Source organism: Magnolia sinica, chromosome 4 (genome assembly GCF_029962835.1).
Source record: "Magnolia sinica isolate HGM2019 chromosome 4, MsV1, whole genome shotgun sequence".
In the NCBI taxonomy this organism is placed as follows: Eukaryota; Viridiplantae; Streptophyta; class Magnoliopsida; order Magnoliales; family Magnoliaceae; genus Magnolia; species Magnolia sinica.
Genome location: NC_080576.1, coordinates 2,820,014 through 2,840,613, shown reverse-complemented (window position 1 = coordinate 2,840,613; position 20,600 = coordinate 2,820,014). Strand labels below are relative to the sequence as shown.

The following is a 20,600-nucleotide window of genomic DNA, read 5'->3' as shown; positions in this document are numbered from 1 at the left end:
GGTAGGGAATCTAGGGGGAAAATGATCATTTTCAAGTAGTAACCATCGTAAACATGCAATGACCTAAAAATAAGGATGTTCGTTCATCAGGTGGGCCCCACATATTGAATGTAAAATGTGGTCCAATTTTTTGAAACTTTCCAGCTCATCCGCTGAGTGGAATTATTGTACCCTAATTTTGACAATTATGAGAAGCAATAAAAGAGTGACATGTGACATTGTATAAAAAATAAAATTAGATAAAAAAAATCTTCAAAGATTTGGAGTACTTTTAGAATTTACAGTTGGCATAAGTCTATTTTTATACATCAATGGATGATCGACAGAATATTATGATCGATATATAAGAAGTGCAATCGAGCGCAACCGAAGACAACCAAACAAGAGGATTTGGGCGTTTGGAAGAGGAATGGTCATAAAACTGAAACGTAATAAGAAAATGACATAGAGGTTTTTCTATTGTTATAACAATTGCAGTAATGGAAGATCCAGATCTAGATGAATAAAAAATTTATAAATTAAAAAGGAATTAACAAAGAAAAGAGTCATATACTAATCAAACTAAATAGATAAATTTATCAATTTACTTTATCTGTTCTTTATCCAATATCAAATCATTTTTTCAAGAGATCATTCTCACAGTTGATCCTAGTGATCGATTGTGACTTTTTTCTTTTGTTTGATTTACCAGTATTCTAAAAAGTCATTCCTTGTACAAGGCATAAAATAACCCATTTTCATATGAAGAACCCCACCCTTATCATCTAATCATTATCAAATTTTGCAGTAGCCGAGTAAGTGATTGATCTTCTGAGAATTTAGTCATATATATTCATGTTAGATGTATCTACTTATTTTAGCGCTTGGGGTTAAACTTGATCAATTTGGATCAAGCTGATGTATCGATTCTAGCAAGCCTACATAATTAAAAACAAATTGAGCAGCCAACATAACAAACTTTAGGGCCTGTTTTGGGGCGTGACAAATATACATCATTATTTTCTCCATGGCCTACCATGAAAAGATAACTTAAAACCAATCTCAACCGTCCAAACATATAAACATATGCGCCCAAGTTCTCAGCCACACATCCCAACACCAATCACCTTCCTACTCAAAAGAGAACTTGTACAACATGTGGTGACTGTAAACCTTCCCAGGTTTCACAATCTGTGAAGGAAAGTTGGGGTGGTTCACTGCATCTGGGAATCCTTGAGTCTCCAAAGCAACCGCTGCATGGATCTGATACACATAGCCATTCTTGCCAAGGACACCATCCAACATGTTGCTAGTGTAGAATTGCAAGCCGGGCTGATTAGTCCACAGCTCCAACTTCCTACCAGTCTTGTTATCCTTCAGCACAGCTGCCTTCCTGAGGTGGTGGCGGCTCAGTGGCAGATCGAGCACGTAGTTGATGTCATACCCATGGGGGAGCTTGTCGATCCGGCTGCCGATTGTGTTGGGCTTCATGAAATCGTATGGTGTGCCCTTAACCGGCACAATCTTGCCGGTTGGGATGAGGGAGTCGTCGACCGGAGTGATGTGAGAACCGAAGAGCTGGATGGTGTTTGATAGGATATTACCACTGTTATGGCCAGCGAGGTTCCAGTAGGTGTGCTGGGCGAGGTTGATCGGGGTGGGCTTGTTTCGTGGTTTAGCTTTCATTGAAACAGCCAGTTTGTAGTGTCCAACGATCTTGTAAGTGACCGACACATCAACATCGCCGGGAAAGCCTGTGCAATTCCAATACAAATCAAGCGCGAAAATGAAAATAGGATGAATCTAATAAGAAATTGTTACCTTGTTCACCATCAAAGCTGTGATAAGTGAATGTGATAAAAGGAAATTCCCCATGACTATGCCTTTTAACAGTCCAGATGACCTTGCTAAATCCTCTATGTCCACCTGAAAAGAAAAGAAAAAATCTACTAAATTGCTTAACAAATATAAAATTATATTTAAGAATTAAAATTAAATGAACATATACCATGAAGCATGTTGTTCCCTTCATTAGGGACTAATTTATATTGAATCCCATCGTAGCTAAACTGGGCCCCACCAATTCGATTTGCGACCCGCCCAACGATGGCCCCAAAATAGGTTGTGTCATTCTACAGGATAAAGAAACCAAAAGAAAAATGACAGAAAATTGTATTAAGAAAAAAGCAGCAATAATGAATGTAATTACTGAATTAAAAGAGGATGGTCCATTTTATAGTCCAAGGACCTCCATCAAAATGGGAACCAACATTGATTTGGTGGGCCATACTGTAGATGGTCCATAGTTTAAAATTCAATTCGATCATAAAGTCCCAACCATCCATCAATGGAACCACAAATTGGAAGCGGATTGTATCCCACCTACCTGAACGATAATCCATCCAGGCAGGGCTCTGTGTGGGGCCATCATGATGCATGGGGTTTATCCACACCGCCGGTCCATATTTCCATATCATTTTGGGTATGAACCCAAAAGTGAGGCAGACCTAAGGCTCACGTGGACCACAAAGTGGGGATTGAATACCCACCATTAAAACTTCTTTGGAGCTGCAGAAGTTTTGGATGAAGCTAATGTTTATTTTTTCCCTCCATGGCAAATAAACATCCCAGTGGCCTATATAAATGTTTCAGGGTTGGGTGTCATTATCACCACTGCTTCCTGTGGATGGTCCACTTGAGTTATGGATGTGCCTCCTTTTTTGGCACCACAAAGTAGGGATTGAATGACCACCATTAAAAACTTCTTTGGATCAAGTTAATCTTCATTTGTTTTTTCCCTCCATCAAAGGGATATTACCTCATGAAGACGTTGGATGGCAAATAAACATCCCAGTGGCCCCTAGAAATGTTTCAGAATTGGGTGTCATTATCACCGTTGCTTCCTGCGGGTGGTCCACTTAGAGCTATGGATATGACTCCTTTTCTGGCCCATGCATCATGGTGGGCCCCACAGATCCCTGCTTGGATGGATTATTGTTTAGGTGGGGCAGGACATTAGAAAATTGGGCCCCACTCAAAAAGTAAATGAGGGATACAGTTTCCCTAGTGAAACCAAAAGCAGCCAGCTAGTTGGTGTCAAAGCTCAGTGAGCAGCACCATGATGTGTTTATCAGCTCATTTCAGGGCATGAACCCAGCGAAGGCAAATCCAAATCTAAGGTGGAACACACTGCAGGAAACGGTGGGGATTAAATGCTTACTATTGAAAACATTTTGGGAGGCAAAAGAAGTGTTGGATCAAGCTGATATTTGTGTTTTCCCTTCATCCAGGTCTATGTGACCGTATCTACAGGTTAGATGGCAAATAAACATTATATTGAGCCCTATGAAGTTTTTAGTGGTGGATGTTCAACCAACACTGTTTTCCAAACTGTTGATGGACTTGATTTTTTTATCTATACCTACATTTTAACACTGTATCTAACAATTGGAATGGATTTGATATAATTATAATGGTGGCCTTGAAAAATCAAAGGGTGAGTGTCTCTCTCCTAGCTATTCCCTTGGTATGGCCCACCTCTCCCACCAAGCTGATTTTGTGCTCTACGGTTAAATTAAAGGAGCTCTCAGGTGGTGGTAATGCAGTTCGAAAACACACCTTGACTACACCTTTAGCCAAGGAATTAAAAACGTGTGAAAAAATGATAAATGAAATTAATTTACCACTCCCCAAACACACTTACTTTATGCCTTTATCATCAATTTCACTCTTTTACCATTGTTTCCACTGTGCTAAACAACTAGTTAGCTATGAACCGACAGTGTTGTGTACTAAAAGCTAACAAAAAGAAAAAAGAAAAAACGCTCCTTAGCTATGACCCCGGATCTAGCCATATGGGTGAAACCTTGACCATGAGCCCCACATTGATGTATGCATTGTATGTCTACACCTTTTTGTTTTTCAAGATTATTTATGTCACGGACCACAAAGGACAATGGTGAATGAGCATTTAAAACTTTTTGTGGGTCAAAAAAGGAAGCGGATTGCGTACCGAGGAACTCAGTATGCTAAGTGTACTGTGCAAACTCTGCGGTGATTTATGTATTTTATCCACTCCGTCCATTCATTTTAACAGATAATTTTACGACTTGAGCCTAGAAATTAAGTATATCCAAACCTCAAGTGGACCACACCATAGGAAATAGTGTGAATTTAACATTTACTGTTGAAAATTTATTGGGGGCCACAGAAGTTTTAGATCAAGCTTGTTTTTTTGTTTTCCCTTTATCCATGTCTGTTTGATCTTATGAACAGGTTAGATGAGAAATAAATATAGCTGCAGGCTCTAGAAAGGTTTCAAGGGTGGAAGTCATTATTCAACTATTTCCAGTGGTATGGTCCACTTGATCTTTGGGTATGTTTAAATTTTTTGATCTTAACCCCTAAAATAAGATGGAAAAACGGATGGACAGCGTGAATATATTAGATACATTTATGGTGGGCCCAACAGAGTTTACGCATTACCCAATCCGATTTCGTCAAAAAAGTATTGGCTAAAGCTGTTATTTATGTTTTTCCCTTTTACCTTATCCATATAACATTTGGATGACAAATAAAGGTTAAAAACGGCTCTAGTTTTTAATGGTTAGCATCCAATCACAGCTTCTTTGCTTTTTGTGGTGTGTTAGCATTCAATCACCACTTTTTTATATGGTGTGGTCCACTTGAGATTTGTATCTGCCTCATTTTTAAATTCATGCCCTAAAATGATTTATATCTGCCTCATTTTTAAACTCATGCCCTAAAATGATCGCATGGCCCTAAAATGATCTGAAAAAATGGCTTGACCATGTACATAAAACATATACATCATGGTGCAGCCCACCTAGCACTGTCCAGTGACCACCTCGCTACTGGTAGCTTCGGTAGGCAATCCGCGTCCAGCTAAGTTTCGCTGCTTGATGCTTTGCATGCATGCAAAGTGTAAAGCAGATAAGCTGTAGCTGGTTGTCCTTATCCCCACTAGTCACGGACGCGGATTAGATACTGACAAGAGGTGGCTACTGAAGTGACGTCACCAAGCTCTGTGGACCCCACCATGATGCATGCGTTGTATCCATACGGTCCAACCATTTTTACATATTTTTTTATGGTATTAAAAAAAGAATGAGATAGATCTGAGTTCAAGTGGACCCACCACAGAAAACAGTGGGAGCAGTCACCCACCGTTGAAACGTTTATAGGGCTGACCGTGAGGTATTTTTGAGATCCAACCTATTAATAAGTTAACATAGATATAAACGAAGTTAAAACAAAAATATCAGCTTGATTGGAAACTACTGTGACCCCTAAGAAGCTTTGAACGGTGGATGTCACTGTCCCCACTGTTTTCTATGGTGGGGTCCAATTGAAATTTAGATCTATCTCATTCCTTTTGTAATGACATAAAATTATCTCTCCAAATGGTTGGACGGTATGGATACAATACATGCACCATGCATCATGGTGGGGCCACAGAGCCTGTGACGTCACTTCAGTAGGGATTTGGCTACTGACCTTGTCAATATCTAATCCGCGCCCACTAATCACGAAATCACGTGACTGAGGTTTCCTAATTCCACAAGACTGTGGGCCTTTCACATCCACACGCAGGTGATGTTCCACAACGTGACGTGTGTGTGAGATCTGAGCTTCACACCAGGGAAACCACACTGTTTAGATCTAGTCAGGCAATTCCACGGAAGAATTTTTCAACCGTCAATTTACTTTGTAAATCGTGGGCGCCGACACCTCAAGATTGATTTACTCATATCTCACACACGTATTCATATTGCACATGTGCCTGCACGCGTGCATGCGTAAAATTAGCAAACCTCATAGTAATTTACGTGAATGCCACTCTCATCTTAGATGCGTGTTTGTAGAAATAGAGAGAAGACTTACAACATACGGTGCAAGTTTATCAAATCCAAGAACAACATCAGCCAAATTCCCTGCAAAAATATTAAAAAAAAAGAAGGGGGGGATTCAAAATCTACCCTCAAATAAGGAGGGAAAACATATTTGAAGCTGTCAAGTCCAACGGTTGGAACACAAGTTAGGGTCCACGCAACCGATAACCTCCAACCTGTTAAGTTCATGTGAAATCCAACCCTTCCAATAGGTGGGCCACACCATGAGGATCATTTTCTAAGAAAATACCACGATCTACCGATCAAGTGGGCCACACCATGCAAAATAATCTCTAACCATTGACAAATGGAAAATGCAGATGTGGTCCACTTGACAAGTGGATGTGGCTGATTTTTACACAAAGGTAAATCTCATGATCCTGTAAGAAGGGTTGGATGCTGCATGCGCTTAATAGATTACAAAAGAACCCAAAAAACAAGAAGAAGAGGAAGAAGAAAAGAAAAGAAAAGAAAAGAAAAAAAAACCTTTCGAGTCCGGAAGAATGACCGATACAACAGTTGCACCCCAGTTAGTGAGCTTTACAGAGAAATTCCCTTTCTTAAGCTCATACATCCCCACATACTTCCTCGTTGCAATGCAACCATCAAAGGTAGCAAATGCAAAGATGAGAAGGCTCAAGATCAGACGGATCTTCGCCATCTCTGAAGTATGAAAAGGATGCCTATGAGAGAGATGCACCGTAAATTGCTTATATAGAGAGAGAGAGACCGGATTAGCTGTTACCCGGGGAAAAGCTTAGTGGGTGACCCTGACAGTGTGGGCCCCATATTGATGTATTTTTTATATATCCACGCCGTCCATCTGTTTTTCCATTACATTTTAAGGTCGTGATCCCAAACCCTAAGAAGATCCAAATCTCAGGTGGACCATACCACTAGAAATTTTGATGAATGACTATTAAAAACTTTTGGTGGTCCACAAAAGTAATCTTCTTGACGTTATCGACAAGTTGGATTGCAAATAAACATTACTAAAACCTTATAATAGGCTCTTTGGAATTTTTAACGGTGCGGCACCCGATTACCATTGTTTCCAGTGGTGTGGTCCACCTCAGATTTGGATCTTCATAATTTTTGTAACCTCGTTGTAAAATGGGCTGAATAAACGGATGGACGGTGTGGATATAACACAAAGACCTGTATGAAGGGAAAACATAAATATTGGCATGATCCAAAACTTCAATGGCCAAGCTTTCTATGGTTAGCGTTTAATCCTATTGATTCCTGTGGTGTGGCCAATTTGAGCTTTGTATCTTCTTTGTTTTTGGGCTCGTGCCTTAAAATAGTCTGAAAAATGGATGGATGGTGTGGATATAATACATACATCATCACACTCGAGCATCATAACTTTGCCACGTCAACACGCAACGGGAGCTGGTGGTGTGGGGGCGTGGATTGGATACTGACATCACCAAGCTCTGTGGACCCCACCCTGATGCATGTGTTGTATCCATACCGTCCAACCATTTTTAGAGATCGTTTTATGAAATTACAAAGAGAAAGAAATAGATCTAAATTTCAAGTGGACCCACCGCATAAAACTGTGGGAACAGTCACACCCACCGTTGAAACATTTGCAGGGCCCACCGTGATGTATTTTTGAGATCCAACCTATTCATAAGTTAAGATAGAGATAGATGAAATGAACAAAAAAAATATCAGCTTGATTGGAAACTACTATGGCCCCCTAAGAAGATTTGAAGGATGGATGTCACTGTCCCCACTATTTTCTATGGTGGATCCCCTTGAACTTTATATCTATCTCCTTCTCTTTGTAATGCCATAAAACGATCTCTAAAAGTGTTTCGACGGCATGGATACAACACATGCATCATGATGGGTCCAAAATACTTGGTGACGTCACTTCAGTGGGGACCTTGTCATTATCCAATCCGCTTTCGGTGGTGTGGGACACATTACGCGATACGATGCTGTTTGAATTAGGAAAACTACTAAAAAACCGGAAAGTAGATACAATCTTATAAAAAGATAAGGATGAGATTAATGAGAGATTTATCGGGATTTTGGGTTGACATTGTCAAAGCTGGACTTCGATATTAACGAGGGACGCGGATGCCTGCGACACCCATGGCAGCAAGTAACTGCTAATGTGAGGCCCACCGTGATGTTTGTGAGAAATCATCTCACCCATCCGTTTTTCTAGCTAAAAATGTTAGGCCACACGATAGGAAACAGTGAGGATTGAACATCCACGGTTGAAATTTGCGGGCCATAGAAGACCTGGATCAGGTTAATAGGTTTGTGTCTTAAGTTCATCCTGGTAGGAATGACATTATGAACGGTTTAGATGGCATATAAACATCATGGTGGACCCATTAAGGTCTCAACGCTAATCATTTGGCTACCCACTTTTTCCTTAAATTGCGGCCCACTTTCGGATCTGACTCAGGCAAAACAGATGGATGGGGTGGATTTCTCACAAATATCACGGTGGGCCCACCTTCCATAAGAGAACAGAGACTTCATGCGACACCCTGTCCACATCCATTTATGATAACATGAATACGCGGAAGGTGGGCCAATGTGGGTGGGAAAGGTAGCGAGTGGGACCGGATGTGAATCAGCCGCTGAAATTGACGCAACCATATAATGTCAATGGCCTGCAAGTGTGACGTGAACACACAAGGATTAGGCAGCCATTGAATCTGGGTTCATATTTTTATGATCAGAACCGTTTATATGATGGGCCTCATATTGGGGCACCCAAAAACAAAAAGTTTTTTTAAAAAAATCAAGACAGTATCTCCCGCGTTGAAGATTCTAAGGGCTTGTTTTGCTTAGGGGATTAGGTGATATTAAGTGGTATTTTATTTCAAATACTATATCTTAAAGTCATGTCTTTCTTTCTCCACCATTTGTTTTAATGGTTATCGTTGAAAAATGTGCCTATATTAAGAGAGATTTCGGCAATTCCTCTTCTCTCCTACCAAATCTATATTTTTATATATACATATATATATATATATATATATATATATATATATATATAAAGTCATGCTCCCCTGCACACCTTTGCACACGTGCCATGGGTGTCTAATTTGAACTATCCATGTGATGCGGAATCCCATGAAACCATATGTGACAAATTTCACCCCGATCTAAAACAATGGTGGGCCATAGCAAAGAGAAATGCAAATCAAGGGAGGAAACTATTTTCATTTTTCATGGCCCATCAAAGTTTTAGATCAAAGTAGAACTTGGGTCTGGGGGGTTTCACGAGGTGCTGCTTCACATGAACGGTTCAGATTTTGGATCCACATCACGTATGATGGGTTCTTGAAAAAGTTCGTACGTAGTACGTACGAATTGGTTCGCAGGTGAGCGTTTCCGTGTGTATATATATATGTGTGTGTGTGTGGCAAAAAGGTACTATGCGCTCAACTTCACGAGTCCGTCCCATGAGGTTGAGCTATGTGGGCCCCACCGTGATGCGTTTCAAACATCTACCCCATGAGTCAAATGCACTATTCCATCGTGGGCATAGGTCTCAAAAATCAAGTCAATCTATGACTTGTGTGGGCCACACCACATACAGAAGTGGGGAGGAGCCGTACACCATTAAGACATTCATAATCATTTTTTGGGCCCACCGAGATGTGGTTTGAAAATCCAGCTCATCCATTATGTGTGTCCCACTTAGATGAGGGTTCAGACCAAGTTTCAGCAGCATTTAAGACTCAGGTGGCCCCGCCAAGTGTTTTTATATGTTTTAACGGTGTCTTCACATGATTTTATATGGTATGGCCCACCTAAGTTATGTATATGGCTGATTTTTGGGATATCCCATAATTTAGAGGGGAACCATCAAATGCACGGTGTCGATGGCCGACACGCATCACGGTGGGGCCCACACAGCTCAACCTCACGGGAGGCGCTTATAGTGAGGTCGAGCACATAGTACCTTTTCCATATATATATATATATATATATATATTTTTATATATACATATATATATATATATGTATAACCTTTTCAAAATTATTTTAAGGCATGGTTACAAAAATGAGAAAAATACAAAACTCAAGTGGAATAGGCCGAAAAAAGAAGTGAGGACAATAATGCCCATTGTTAAAGTCTTCCCATGGCCCACCATTATGTTTATTTGTCATCCAACATGTTCATAAGGTCACACTGACCAACATGAAGGGAGATTACAGATACCAGCTGGATCCAAAACTTTTATGCCCTTGAGAAGTCTTTAATGATAGGCGTCCAATCTCCACTACTTTGTAGCATGGTTTACTTGAACTTTGGATTTGGTTTATTTTTCAGCCCAAGCCCTTAGATGCTACCACAAAGTGAATGGAGAGTGTTGATACAACGCATACATTATGATAGGGCTCACAACTTGCTGGCAATCTTATATCTATAATTCTCAGTTGAAGGCAATACCATTTTAAAAGCCGTACATCAGATGTATCGCTGACCACCCATAGATATCTTACGATCAAACATGGGGTAGAATTTTGAAAAAACATTGGTGTTATAAGACATTCCATTGCCACATGTGATAATTACTTTTTTTCAAAATACATGCCTTTGAATACCATATGATTCACGATAACCCGTTGTTCCAGCCATAAGGTACCGGCCCGTAATCCCACGGCTCAATTGCAGCAAACTGGAATTTCCTTTCATGTACCGAACCCGGATGGATTGCATTTCATAAATCACACACGTTATACAATTCTAACCATTCGATCTCTCCCCTCAAAGCGAGGGTAGAAAATGAAAACAGTTAAATGGTCAAAAATCCAGTGGGTTAAAACGAAGAAAAGTCATGGGTAGATGCTCATGTATGTTTGGTTTTTGAAATACAAGTCATCAATTACAATGATCATTAGATGGATGGGTTTGATTGACGCCCGTACAGAGATGACACCTGTGGGGCCCACAATGTTATTTGAGTTTTATCGGCGATGTCCATCCACTTTTCGAGTTAGTTTTAAGATATGATATATATGAAAAAAAAAGGCAAATCAAGAACTAAGGGCTTGTTTGGCATTTCTACTCAAATATAATAATAGCTTTTTATGCTTACTCTCATTTTAAACAAGTTTGTTTGGTAAATTAGATGGACGGAGTGGATTTGTCACAGACATATATGTGGGCCGCACACAGCCCCTAGCCTCTCCGGTTGGATGATTAAACAAAAACCAAAATTACAAAGATTCCCAAGAATAAATCATTACCATTTTGAAATTAGTGATGACTCGTTACATGTGGCATTCAATTACATTTATACGGTCTATCTAAGTTGAGGGGCACCTTGTGGACGGATCAGATCTCTAAAATCTTAATGATCAAAAGAATTCTAACCATTCAAACTGATGCTTATGGATGGTTAAAAGTAAAACACTGAATGTTACGAATTCCGGGGTCAAAACCATATGGTTGATACCATCTTATTAACGTAAAATTTGAATTATACTCCCTTTACGATCGAGTCGGCAATTTTGACGGTTCTTATATTTGTAAACATGAATATGGCTGTCTAGTCACACCCCATTTTAAGATGTGGTGAACTACCACAGGAGTGTAGTCGTGATTTCGTAATCGGGCCGTTGAGTCGGGAACTCCGCTTCTGAAGGCGATGAAAGCTTTGATTCGAGCATTTGAAAAGGACCGGATCTGGATTCGACCGACGGATGCCGACTGGTTACAGTTTTAGGATGTGGAGTAGGTGGAGACGTTTTTGTCAGAGAGAGGAGGGGCCTCGTGATGCATGGGTTTTATCCACGCCGTCCATCATTTTTTTATATGTCATTTTAGGTTACAGACCCAAAAGCGAGACAGATTCAATTTCAAGTGGGCCACACCATATGAAGCAGCATTGCTAATGGTTCCTACCGTTGAAACCTTCTAGGGCCCACTGTGATGTTTATTTACCATCCAACCTGTTCATAAGGTCATATGGACCTGGATGAAGGAAAAAAAAGTATAAGATTGATCCAAAACTTCTGTGGCCCCACAGAAGTTTTCAACGGTAAGAGTTTAATCCATATTTTGTGGTCCAATTGAGTCTTGGATCTCCTTTCTTTTTTGTGTTGTAGCTTAAAATGACATGGAAAAAATGGACGGACGGAGTGGATAAAACCCTTACATTACGTGGCCCCTCAGAGCCCCAGCCTGCCCTGAGCTCTGGACAGGCAGGGGAAGTACCCAATACGCGTCCGAACGCCCCTTTTCCACCACCTAGCTGGGTGGTGTTTGGGTCATCACCTAATCCGAATCCGGCGTTAGCCAGCGTTTGTACTTCGACCCTTCGAAAACCCCCCCAAACCCTCTCTCTCTTTTGATCGACTCTCCCCTTCTCTCTCTGATCGATCTCTCCCTATTCCCCTCCCTCTTACATTGGCCAGCGGCGCTCTACCGCAACCCAGCGGCGCATCAGCCGCATCGTGACGGTGCTCTGACCATACCTCAGCATCTAACGAATAGGGTTTCTACCCTGGAAGGTAATTTTTTTTCTTCATCTTGTTTATATGCTTGTATTGGGGATTGGAATTAGTGTTTTCTGTTTGGGATTGGAATTAGGGTTTTTCCTTTTGGGATTGGAATTTGGTTTTTCGTTTGGGATTGGGATTTGGATTGGAATTAGGATATTTCTTTTGGGATTGGGATTGGAATTTGTGGTTTTTCATTTGGGATTGGGATTGGCAAACTTCTCCCCCATCACATAATCTCAGCCATCTGATTAGTGGTCTGCAATTGGTCAGCTGGTAAAAGAAAAATCCACCAGATGGCCTGTTGTGATGGATGAGATTTTCGGCCATCTGATTGTAATGAAGGAGATTTTCGGGGCATGGCCTGTTTGTGATGGGGCTCACCAGATGGATGCTGTGGATATTAAAAACACAGGACAAATGTTCATTGCAGACCAATCTGGCAAGTGCACATAAAGATATCAATGGGCCAGAGTCTGTTTTTGCTCTACTGATCCATTGGCAGGCTAAATCATCAAATGATTAGGATGTTCGATTCGATAATTTTGTTGATGGCACATCTTGGTGGCCCACCAATGACCAGACAATGTCAATGCATGGTTTAATGGCACCCATGGCTTCTGCAGTTCGCATTTCAGATGCATTCAAAGGTTTACTGTCATTGCAATGCACCCATGGGTTGATTTGTTTTTCTCCTTCTGCATGCATTCTACATGGTTTGTAGTTCGTATGCATCTGAAGATTGACAGCATCAGTTCTATAGTTCATGAAAATATTGTTGCTTTTCTTCTCTCAATTTCCTTTTCTTCAGGCAAACTGGTTTTTTTTTTTTTTTTTTTGTTTGCATGATGCTAGTTTGAGTTGATGGGCTGCTTTCCTTTAATGCATGAATTTTATAATTGTAGTTCGTTATGATGAATGGTTGTTTTACAATGTACTTCAATTTTATTGTAATCTATGAAGATCTCGTACAATCTTTATTTTGGGAACTTTTCAACAAACAAACTGAATAAGGAAAATAATTTGTTGGTATTGTGTGTGTATGCATTTAGATGATGATAATATTGGTTGTAGTTCCATGCCTATATATAATATTTACTGTTAATTAGGCCAATTAGTGGTGTAAATTCCCATTTATTAATTCATCTACTCATTCAATAATTCATATAGAATAATATATATTGTCTAATTTCTATAACAAGCTTGTGCAACTTAAATAAATGCGTTTTATAAGCCATTTTGTTATAGTTATTGGATTGAAAATGCCTGTTCTATATGGATTCTTAATTGTCCAGATTGTGGACAATTTGATACAATATCATGTGCATAGGATATTCTCTATACTATACATGCAGTTTGAGCTTTGAGGCACCACCTCTTATATTCTCCGAATATATGCCTCTTTATTGATTGAATGCCTCCTCTGTGAATAACGATTTGTTGATGGCAACAAATCAATAGAGAACTGTTCATTTATTTGGAGAATTATTGGGAGATGTTGCCTAGTTTTTGACTCGCATGTAAATTGTGTGAGGACAATGCATGATATGTTATTCAATGTGATAAAAAGTGGAACTAAATCCATTCAAACGTTAGATAGTTAAATCATCACATGTATATAATACATTATGAATGGTTTATTTAAATGGTTTGAATGCCTTTTATTTTTGAAGGTTAGGTGAAATGGATGATGATACTGTGGAGAGTCCAGCATTTTCTCAACCATGTCAGAGGTTAGATTCTAACATTGAAATTGATGATCAAGTAGCAAGTCAACAAGTAGATGACCATGAAGAAAGACAAGATGTACCGGTCAATATAGATGAGGAGTTAGATGAAGAACCAAAACTAGGAATGGAGTTTTCTTCGGATGAGAGTGCATATGAGTTTTACAATGGGTATGCTAGGAAGAAGGGGTTCAGTACTCGAAAGTCATGGGTAAAAAAATCAGATGATGGTGTCATAACTAAGAGGCACTTTTGTTGTTCTAAAGAAGGTCGGAAACGTGAAAAGAAACATATTGATCAACCAAAGTTTACCCGCCCGATTACAAGAACTCAATGTCTAGCAAGCATCATTATTAAGCTTCAGGTGAATGGAAAATACACTGTGACTAAGTTTGTGGCAGAGCATAACCATGAGGTTGTAACACAATCGAAGGCGAACATACTAACCCCTCAGAGTAGCTTGACTAATGCTCAAAAAGCTAAAGCGCATATGGCGAATGATTCAGGAATAACACCCAAAGTTTTAGATTATCATAATATAAAGGTGCTTCATCCTCATTATATTATGAAGAGATGGCAAAGAGATACAAAGGTAGGTTTTGATAGAGATCATACTGGGTTAACAATACCAGGTGACTGCAATATTCCTTTAGGTAAGCGGTACAAACATTTGTGCCGCAAGCTTCTTAAAATTGCGGCAATGGCTGAGGAACATGATGAGGTCTTCAAATTTGCTGATAAATATGCAGATAAATTTTATGATAAAGTGATGGAATGTATGAAAAGGATCAAGGAAACTCCACAAATGTTGTCTCAGGTTGTTGATGAAAGTGTAGATACTAAACGAACATGCCCTGAGCCAATTGAAATTGTAGATCTTGAACGTACACCCCTTGAGCTGACTGAAAGTGTAGATACTGAATGTGCACGCCGTGAGCTGACTGAAAGTGTAGATATGGAACGTGCATGCCACGAGCCGACCGAAAGTGTAGATATTGATTGTGTACACTCCAAGCCAACTGGAAGTGTAGATACTGAAGGTGCACACCTTGAGCCAACTAAAAAGCAAGTTACTTCTGTTGATAGTTTGAGTTCACAAACTGTATGTGGGATTAAAGTAATGCCTATAGTTAAGGACAACCGTGGTGCGCATAAAAATACGCTAGATAAAGTAAGGAAGAAAAGATCTCGAACTGAATCCGTTCAGCCACAAACAGATCAAGAGAAACAAGAAACAACTGAAGCACCAAATATCATGCACCCTCCTTCATTTCAACCTTCACATTATCCATTTACATTTCCTTCATTGAATCATTTCAATCAGGTATCATTAAGAACTTGTTTACTAAAGCTTGTCATGCCATATGTTTATGTCGTTAAAGTTTCCAATTCTTTTATTTCCTCTATTAGGGTTCACATATTGCGGTTGTGAGTCCTTTTGGATTACCAAGTGGATACCATGCGGGACATGGTCATCATGTGGTGATGGGCTACACTACTGGCCCTAGTGGATCTATCAATGCATCATTGCCTCAATGTGGGTACCAACTACATAATGTTAGCATGTTTCAACAAAGCCCTTTCAACGTCGGATCTCAAGTAAAAGTAAGATTTAATTTAGTAGACTTATAATATTAGACATAACATTCATATCACTTGTAGTTGTTGAAGTTTTTATTACCGTGTTTTTGCTATACTAGAGTTTGAATGTTACCAAAGCGAGTCGTTTAAAAATACCCAAGAGTGGTCCTAGTGGATCCATGAGTGATCCCTTATGTCAAGATTCGTCTAAAGGAAGTGTCGCATTTAACCAGGTAAAGCAGACCATTTCTATTTGGCATAATATTGAATAAACTTTTTGAATTTAAATATTGCAAGACATCTTATTTATTCAAATGTGCAAATTTATATGCAGTCGTCATCAGCACCATCCGATAGCAATCAATTGGTGGGGTGTGAAGACCACCACCTACGTTCGAGTAATTAGATTTTCTTTTATCAAAGGTGAGCGTATGTTCTAACCCTTTTATGATACTTCCGCTTTCAATCCTTTAGAAACATTAGTGATCTATAATTGATTAGACCTATTTTTATGTTGATGATCTTGACCGTCCATCTTCTTAGAGAAGTGATGCTTGTTAGTTTTGATTAGGCGCATTTGACTGCATTTGTAGTGGTTGAGTTGATTCTGGGCACATATATCTAATTATCTGTAGTCTATTGGTTTTTTTGTATACTAAGTTTATGTGCCTATATTTCTGAACAATTATTTTCAGTTGAGACTGGGATCATGAACGCTGAAAGGTCACATGCAGGTGACTGCCCAAATTTGTTGTGATTTATCATCTGTTCTCACATCTTGCAAATGAAACTGCTTGTCTTTTCCACAATCCTGATCTATTCTGAAGTTATCCCACCATCTATAAGCTAACCTTGCGCCATTGTTGTCTCTAGTAACATAACCAAGAAGGCCCTAAGATGTAGGCATGTAGCTGAGTACTTTTTTCTTTTTCTGTCTGAAGTATACGTATCAACAACGATCTCCTCTTTGAAATTCTGTCATGAATTTTCCCTTCCAAGAGGCTTTACTTTTCACGTGAAAGTTACCATATACTAGTAAACAATTATACATCCACATGCCAGAACACCAAAACCCCATGGACTGTACTTGTCAGGTTTCAGGAACATATAGACGGATGTATGCAGATGTCGATCTTTTAAACAATCTTTGTTCTTCACCTTAGGAATGTGGTAACTAATTATGGATTTTTTTTTATTTTGTCTACCTTCTGGAGAACACCATTGAACTGCTATCATCAAATGCACTGTTCATCTATGCGCGAAGAGTTGATTGGTCTGGATGGGCAGTCTAGAATCGTTGAGGGAACCATCATTTTGTCAAATTCAACTCACAGCCCTATACTAAGGCATTTACTATTGTGAGAGTGCTGGGGAGATCATACTTTCAACCTTCATGTCCATCCGATTTCTGAACAGGTCAACCTTTAGTGACTTGCTAGAGTTCTACCTGAAGATTTCCTTGCACATTATGACCTATCACCCTTCTGAATCATTTCTTCATTGCAGTTATTCTGCATCAGCATGGAGCAGGTGTCAAGCACTTTAGGCAGAACCTGTTTCTTGATTCATGCAAAGTATCTTATAATACTATATATTGCACTTGCATGTGCCATTTCATCAGGTTCAATCACTAGGTCTCCACAGAAGCAGAAGATGCTGCAGGTCGAAGTTGGGCGCCAGCCGCTGCTGGGATCCAAGCTTAGTGATGTCATGAAGTTGTCCACCACAAGACTTGCTCAAGTAATTGTTCTGTGTCAACTGTCTATACTGGCTTGAGAGAAATGAGGGGATAAAATCTAGGGCTATTGTTGATGACTGCCGGTCAGGTGGAAGGTTGCAAATATCACTGGATTGTGTGCAAAGGAAATTTGACCATGTCAAACATGATGAGCAGTAAGGATGCACCGAAACACTAAGGACATGAATTACTGTGGACATCATGATGTGTGTATGTATATTGGGAGGCTTTTTTTTTTTTTTGGGCTGTCAAAGCCCAAAGACTTGCTAAGTGGGCCACGCCAACAAAAAAAAGTAAATAAATAAGGATTGGCATCACCATGCCATCATTCAAGAATATTGGTCTGTTTCAGTCTGTGACTGGGTCCCCTGTAGGATGTGTTATTACAAGGTGCATGCTTAGATACAAAGAGTGAAAAAAAAACACATTTCATTGCTCAAAATAAAGGTTCTTAAAAATCTATCTTGCATTCTAAAACTCACCACAAGAAAGAAAGAAAGAAAAAGACTGACCCATTCTCTCTTTTCTTTAGAGGCACTCAATTACTGAGCTATGAGTCTCTCTTCTTGCGAAGAGAGCATATTTCTTTGCTCAAAACAAGAGATCTGTGAGAAGAGAGCAAAAGCAAAGGTTAAGTGCTTATTTTCACGGATGTGAAGGTGTAAATCTTCTCCTTCTGCAGTATCTAAGGACATTAGAAACAGACCTTTCCCTTTCTGTGATTTTCTCCAACATCCAGTAAATGCATTATCTGGATTGCTAGAAAGAGGAATCAACCGGTTCTTGACATGAGGCTTTGCATGCTATATTATTGGTTTTCTGTTCTGAAAGTAGTGCCATTGGTAAAGTGATCAGATGCTGGTTTCTCGGCCCCATCATGGATGCACTATACCCCAAAAACCTCCTTCATGGGACAATCCTAACCTCCTCTCAATTTTGGCCTAAAGATGGACAGTTTGGAGGAGAAATGCAGACACCATCCAAATTCAACTGAAAAAACCCCAACATTGGTGGCCGGGGTCCTCCAAATCTGGGATAATTTTGGGGCATGGTCTCTCCATGCTGGAATGCAACAGACCAATGGTATGTAATCTTTGGATTACTTGACAATAGACCGCAAAAGTCAAAACTACAAACCCCAGTATAATGCACAAAGCCTCGGGTTGACGGTTTATAATTCTTCATGATAGCAAACATGTAAACTATAGGAATTCTGATTTTTGTGACCATCTGGTGAGTTTTCAGAATAGAGTGTCCCATTCAACTATATATCTCTCTTCTCATGTTCTCTTGTATTAGATCTTTTTTAATCCAGGATTTTGCTGCCCTTTCAATTTCATTAAAAAGATGTATAGATATTCAGTCTATATAGTAGCATTTATGCATTAACAAGGTATCTTTTTTCAACTTAATGATATTTGTTCTTCATTACATTTTGTTCGACTGATTAATTACATTTGAGGGTCAGCACATTCTTCTATAAATCTATTGGAGGTTTTGCCTCTTTCACAATCAATGAAAATAGCATATCATTTTCAAATATGTGGGTTGGTTTTCTTGATCGATAAATGTATGTGCTGAACAAAGAGCGGGAAACAGGTCCCTTGGAATCTCACTAGAAAACCATTTCCTCCTTTGTTTTTCTTTATCACGAAGCTCAACATTAACATCTTCAACTAAATCCTGCATCTTCTTTCAACTTCATTGGTCTAAGGGGCATGTGCATGTGCAAAGCATACATCCAACTCCATCTAAATCAGATGGCTGAAAACCTCACCCATTACAACAGGTTATTTGGTGGATTTTTCTTTTACCAAATTGCCGGCCACTACTCAGATGGCTGAGATTACGTGAATGGGGAGTTTTGCTAATCCCAATTCCAGTAGAGGGTGGACGTGGCTCTCTCAACTGTTTCCTTTGGTTTGGCCTACCTGAATCACAGCTCAGCCTTTATTTCTTGACCCTTGGCCTAAAGTTGGGGGCCAAACGTGAGTTTACACATCTAGTGGATGGGGGTGGATAGCATCACAGTGGGACCCTTCAGAAATCCAGGTTAGGCATCCCATAAAATTCGTTTTTTGTTTATGAAGTCTCAAATCCAACCGGTTAGATTTTAATTTAAAAAAAAAAAAAAAACTACAGTCCAGCCATCTGATAGCTTCTAATCATCATGCACATGTGACTTCCAACCAGCCTAATGGGTTGTTTACATCACCTTGCATGAAAATCAGCTCCATCAAGTGGTCCACAACATAGAAAATAATTCCTAGCAAAATCTAAATTAAAAAAATATAAGTGCGTTCCGTCTGATGGGTGGATGTGGTGATTTTCCCATATAATGATCATCATCATACTGAAAATTTATTTGACGGGTTGGATGTAAAACGAACAGGATAGATCGGAAGTTATTTATCAGGTGGTCTGCACCTATTGTCCAACTGTGGATTTCTCAATAGAATTGGAAACAGCTGGGAGAGGGACATCGCAATCACACTGTGATGTGTAAAATCAACGCAGACCATTAGATGTGTAATCCCACATTAGGCATAGGGCCCAGCAAAAAGAAAACAAACGGCCCCAAGCAAACGATCTGTCCATTGATTCAGATCATCCTTCAAATTGGACGCATCAGGAATTGCTCCCGACTCCCCAGGATCAGGTACATCACACAATTTGCACAGTACATTCAAGTATCACTACGATAAAACTATCCCATCCATCCGATCAGCAGACTTATTTTTTAATCAGCCCATGCTAGAAAAAGTCCAAAGTCGAATATCATTCATCAATCTTGACCATCCATGAGGACCATCACATCAAAGGCCAGGACAGCATATGATCATTGCCCCGGAAAATCAATCATTTGGGGCACACATTTGATCTGCTTATACCTCCTATCCGAACAAATGAGAAACATATTATACTTGCCCTGCTATAGGGCCCTTGAAATGGGCATTTCAAATGTATGGTCCTGTAAGATCAAGCACAATGCAAAATAATAGCACTTGAAAGCAAGATGGATTAGAGACGTCCAGATGCAACGAAAACACAAGTTAAACCATCGATCAGGACTGTAATGGTGGCCAACATGCTCAGTGATCCTCAGAATCAAGGATTGAAAATTAGATTCGGTGTGTACCGTAACATTGACAACAGAAACTGGGTTGTACCAAC

The 20,600-nt window shown here is 39.6% G+C and overlaps 2 protein-coding genes across 8 annotated transcripts; one reads left to right on the top strand and one right to left on the bottom strand.

Annotated features, from left to right (window-relative positions):
* Nucleotides 1–1,012: 1,012 nt before the first annotated feature.
* LOC131242150 (uncharacterized) lies at nucleotides 1,013–6,586 on the bottom strand. The gene is made up of 5 exons (XM_058240595.1): nucleotides 6,378–6,586; nucleotides 5,884–5,933; nucleotides 1,988–2,111; nucleotides 1,801–1,905; nucleotides 1,013–1,733 (listed from the first exon to the last, which is right to left on the bottom strand). The coding sequence occupies exons 1-5, from the start codon at nucleotides 6,550–6,552 to the stop codon at nucleotides 1,111–1,113; spliced, it is 1,077 nt and encodes a 358-aa protein (XP_058096578.1). The 5' UTR covers nucleotides 6,553–6,586; the 3' UTR covers nucleotides 1,013–1,110.
* Nucleotides 6,587–12,070: 5,484 nt separating this feature from the next.
* Nucleotides 12,071–17,762, top strand: LOC131242148 (uncharacterized). Of its 7 annotated transcripts, XR_009169516.1 has the most exons (8): nucleotides 12,076–12,392; nucleotides 14,054–15,431; nucleotides 15,518–15,712; nucleotides 15,808–15,921; nucleotides 16,023–16,111; nucleotides 16,384–16,422; nucleotides 16,903–17,104; nucleotides 17,195–17,762. XR_009169516.1 is itself a non-coding variant. In XM_058240593.1 (6 exons), the coding sequence occupies exons 2-5, from the start codon at nucleotides 14,064–14,066 to the stop codon at nucleotides 16,092–16,094; spliced, it is 1,749 nt and encodes a 582-aa protein (XP_058096576.1). In that variant the 5' UTR covers nucleotides 12,076–12,392; nucleotides 14,054–14,063; the 3' UTR covers nucleotides 16,095–16,111; nucleotides 17,195–17,762. The 7 variants fall into 7 exon arrangements, 2 of the variants coding, with proteins under 2 accessions (XP_058096576.1, XP_058096575.1); XR_009169518.1 differs by lacking the exon at nucleotides 16,903–17,104 and having other exon boundaries at nucleotides 17,310–17,762; XR_009169517.1 differs by lacking the exon at nucleotides 16,903–17,104.
* Nucleotides 17,763–20,600: the final 2,838 nt, after the last annotated feature.

Bases quoted from the DNA above. Each gene is read 5' to 3' on its own strand.
- LOC131242150 (XM_058240595.1), bottom strand. From the start codon at position 6,552: ATGGCGAAGATCCGTCTGATCTTGAGCCTTCTCATCTTTGCATTTGCT. The intron at 1,906-1,987 runs GTATATGTTCAT...TTTTCTTTTCAG, and splicing joins AGGGAACAACATGCTTCATG to GTGGACATAGAGGATTTAGC. The intron at 1,734-1,800 runs GTAACAATTTCT...GGAATTGCACAG, and splicing joins CAGCTTTGATGGTGAACAAG to GCTTTCCCGGCGATGTTGAT.
- LOC131242148 (XM_058240593.1), top strand. From the start codon at position 14,064: ATGGATGATGATACTGTGGAGAGTCCAGCATTTTCTCAACCATGTCAG. The intron at 15,713-15,807 runs GTAAGATTTAAT...TTGCTATACTAG, and splicing joins ACGTCGGATCTCAAGTAAAA to AGTTTGAATGTTACCAAAGC. The intron at 15,922-16,022 runs GTAAAGCAGACC...ATTTATATGCAG, and splicing joins GAAGTGTCGCATTTAACCAG to TCGTCATCAGCACCATCCGA.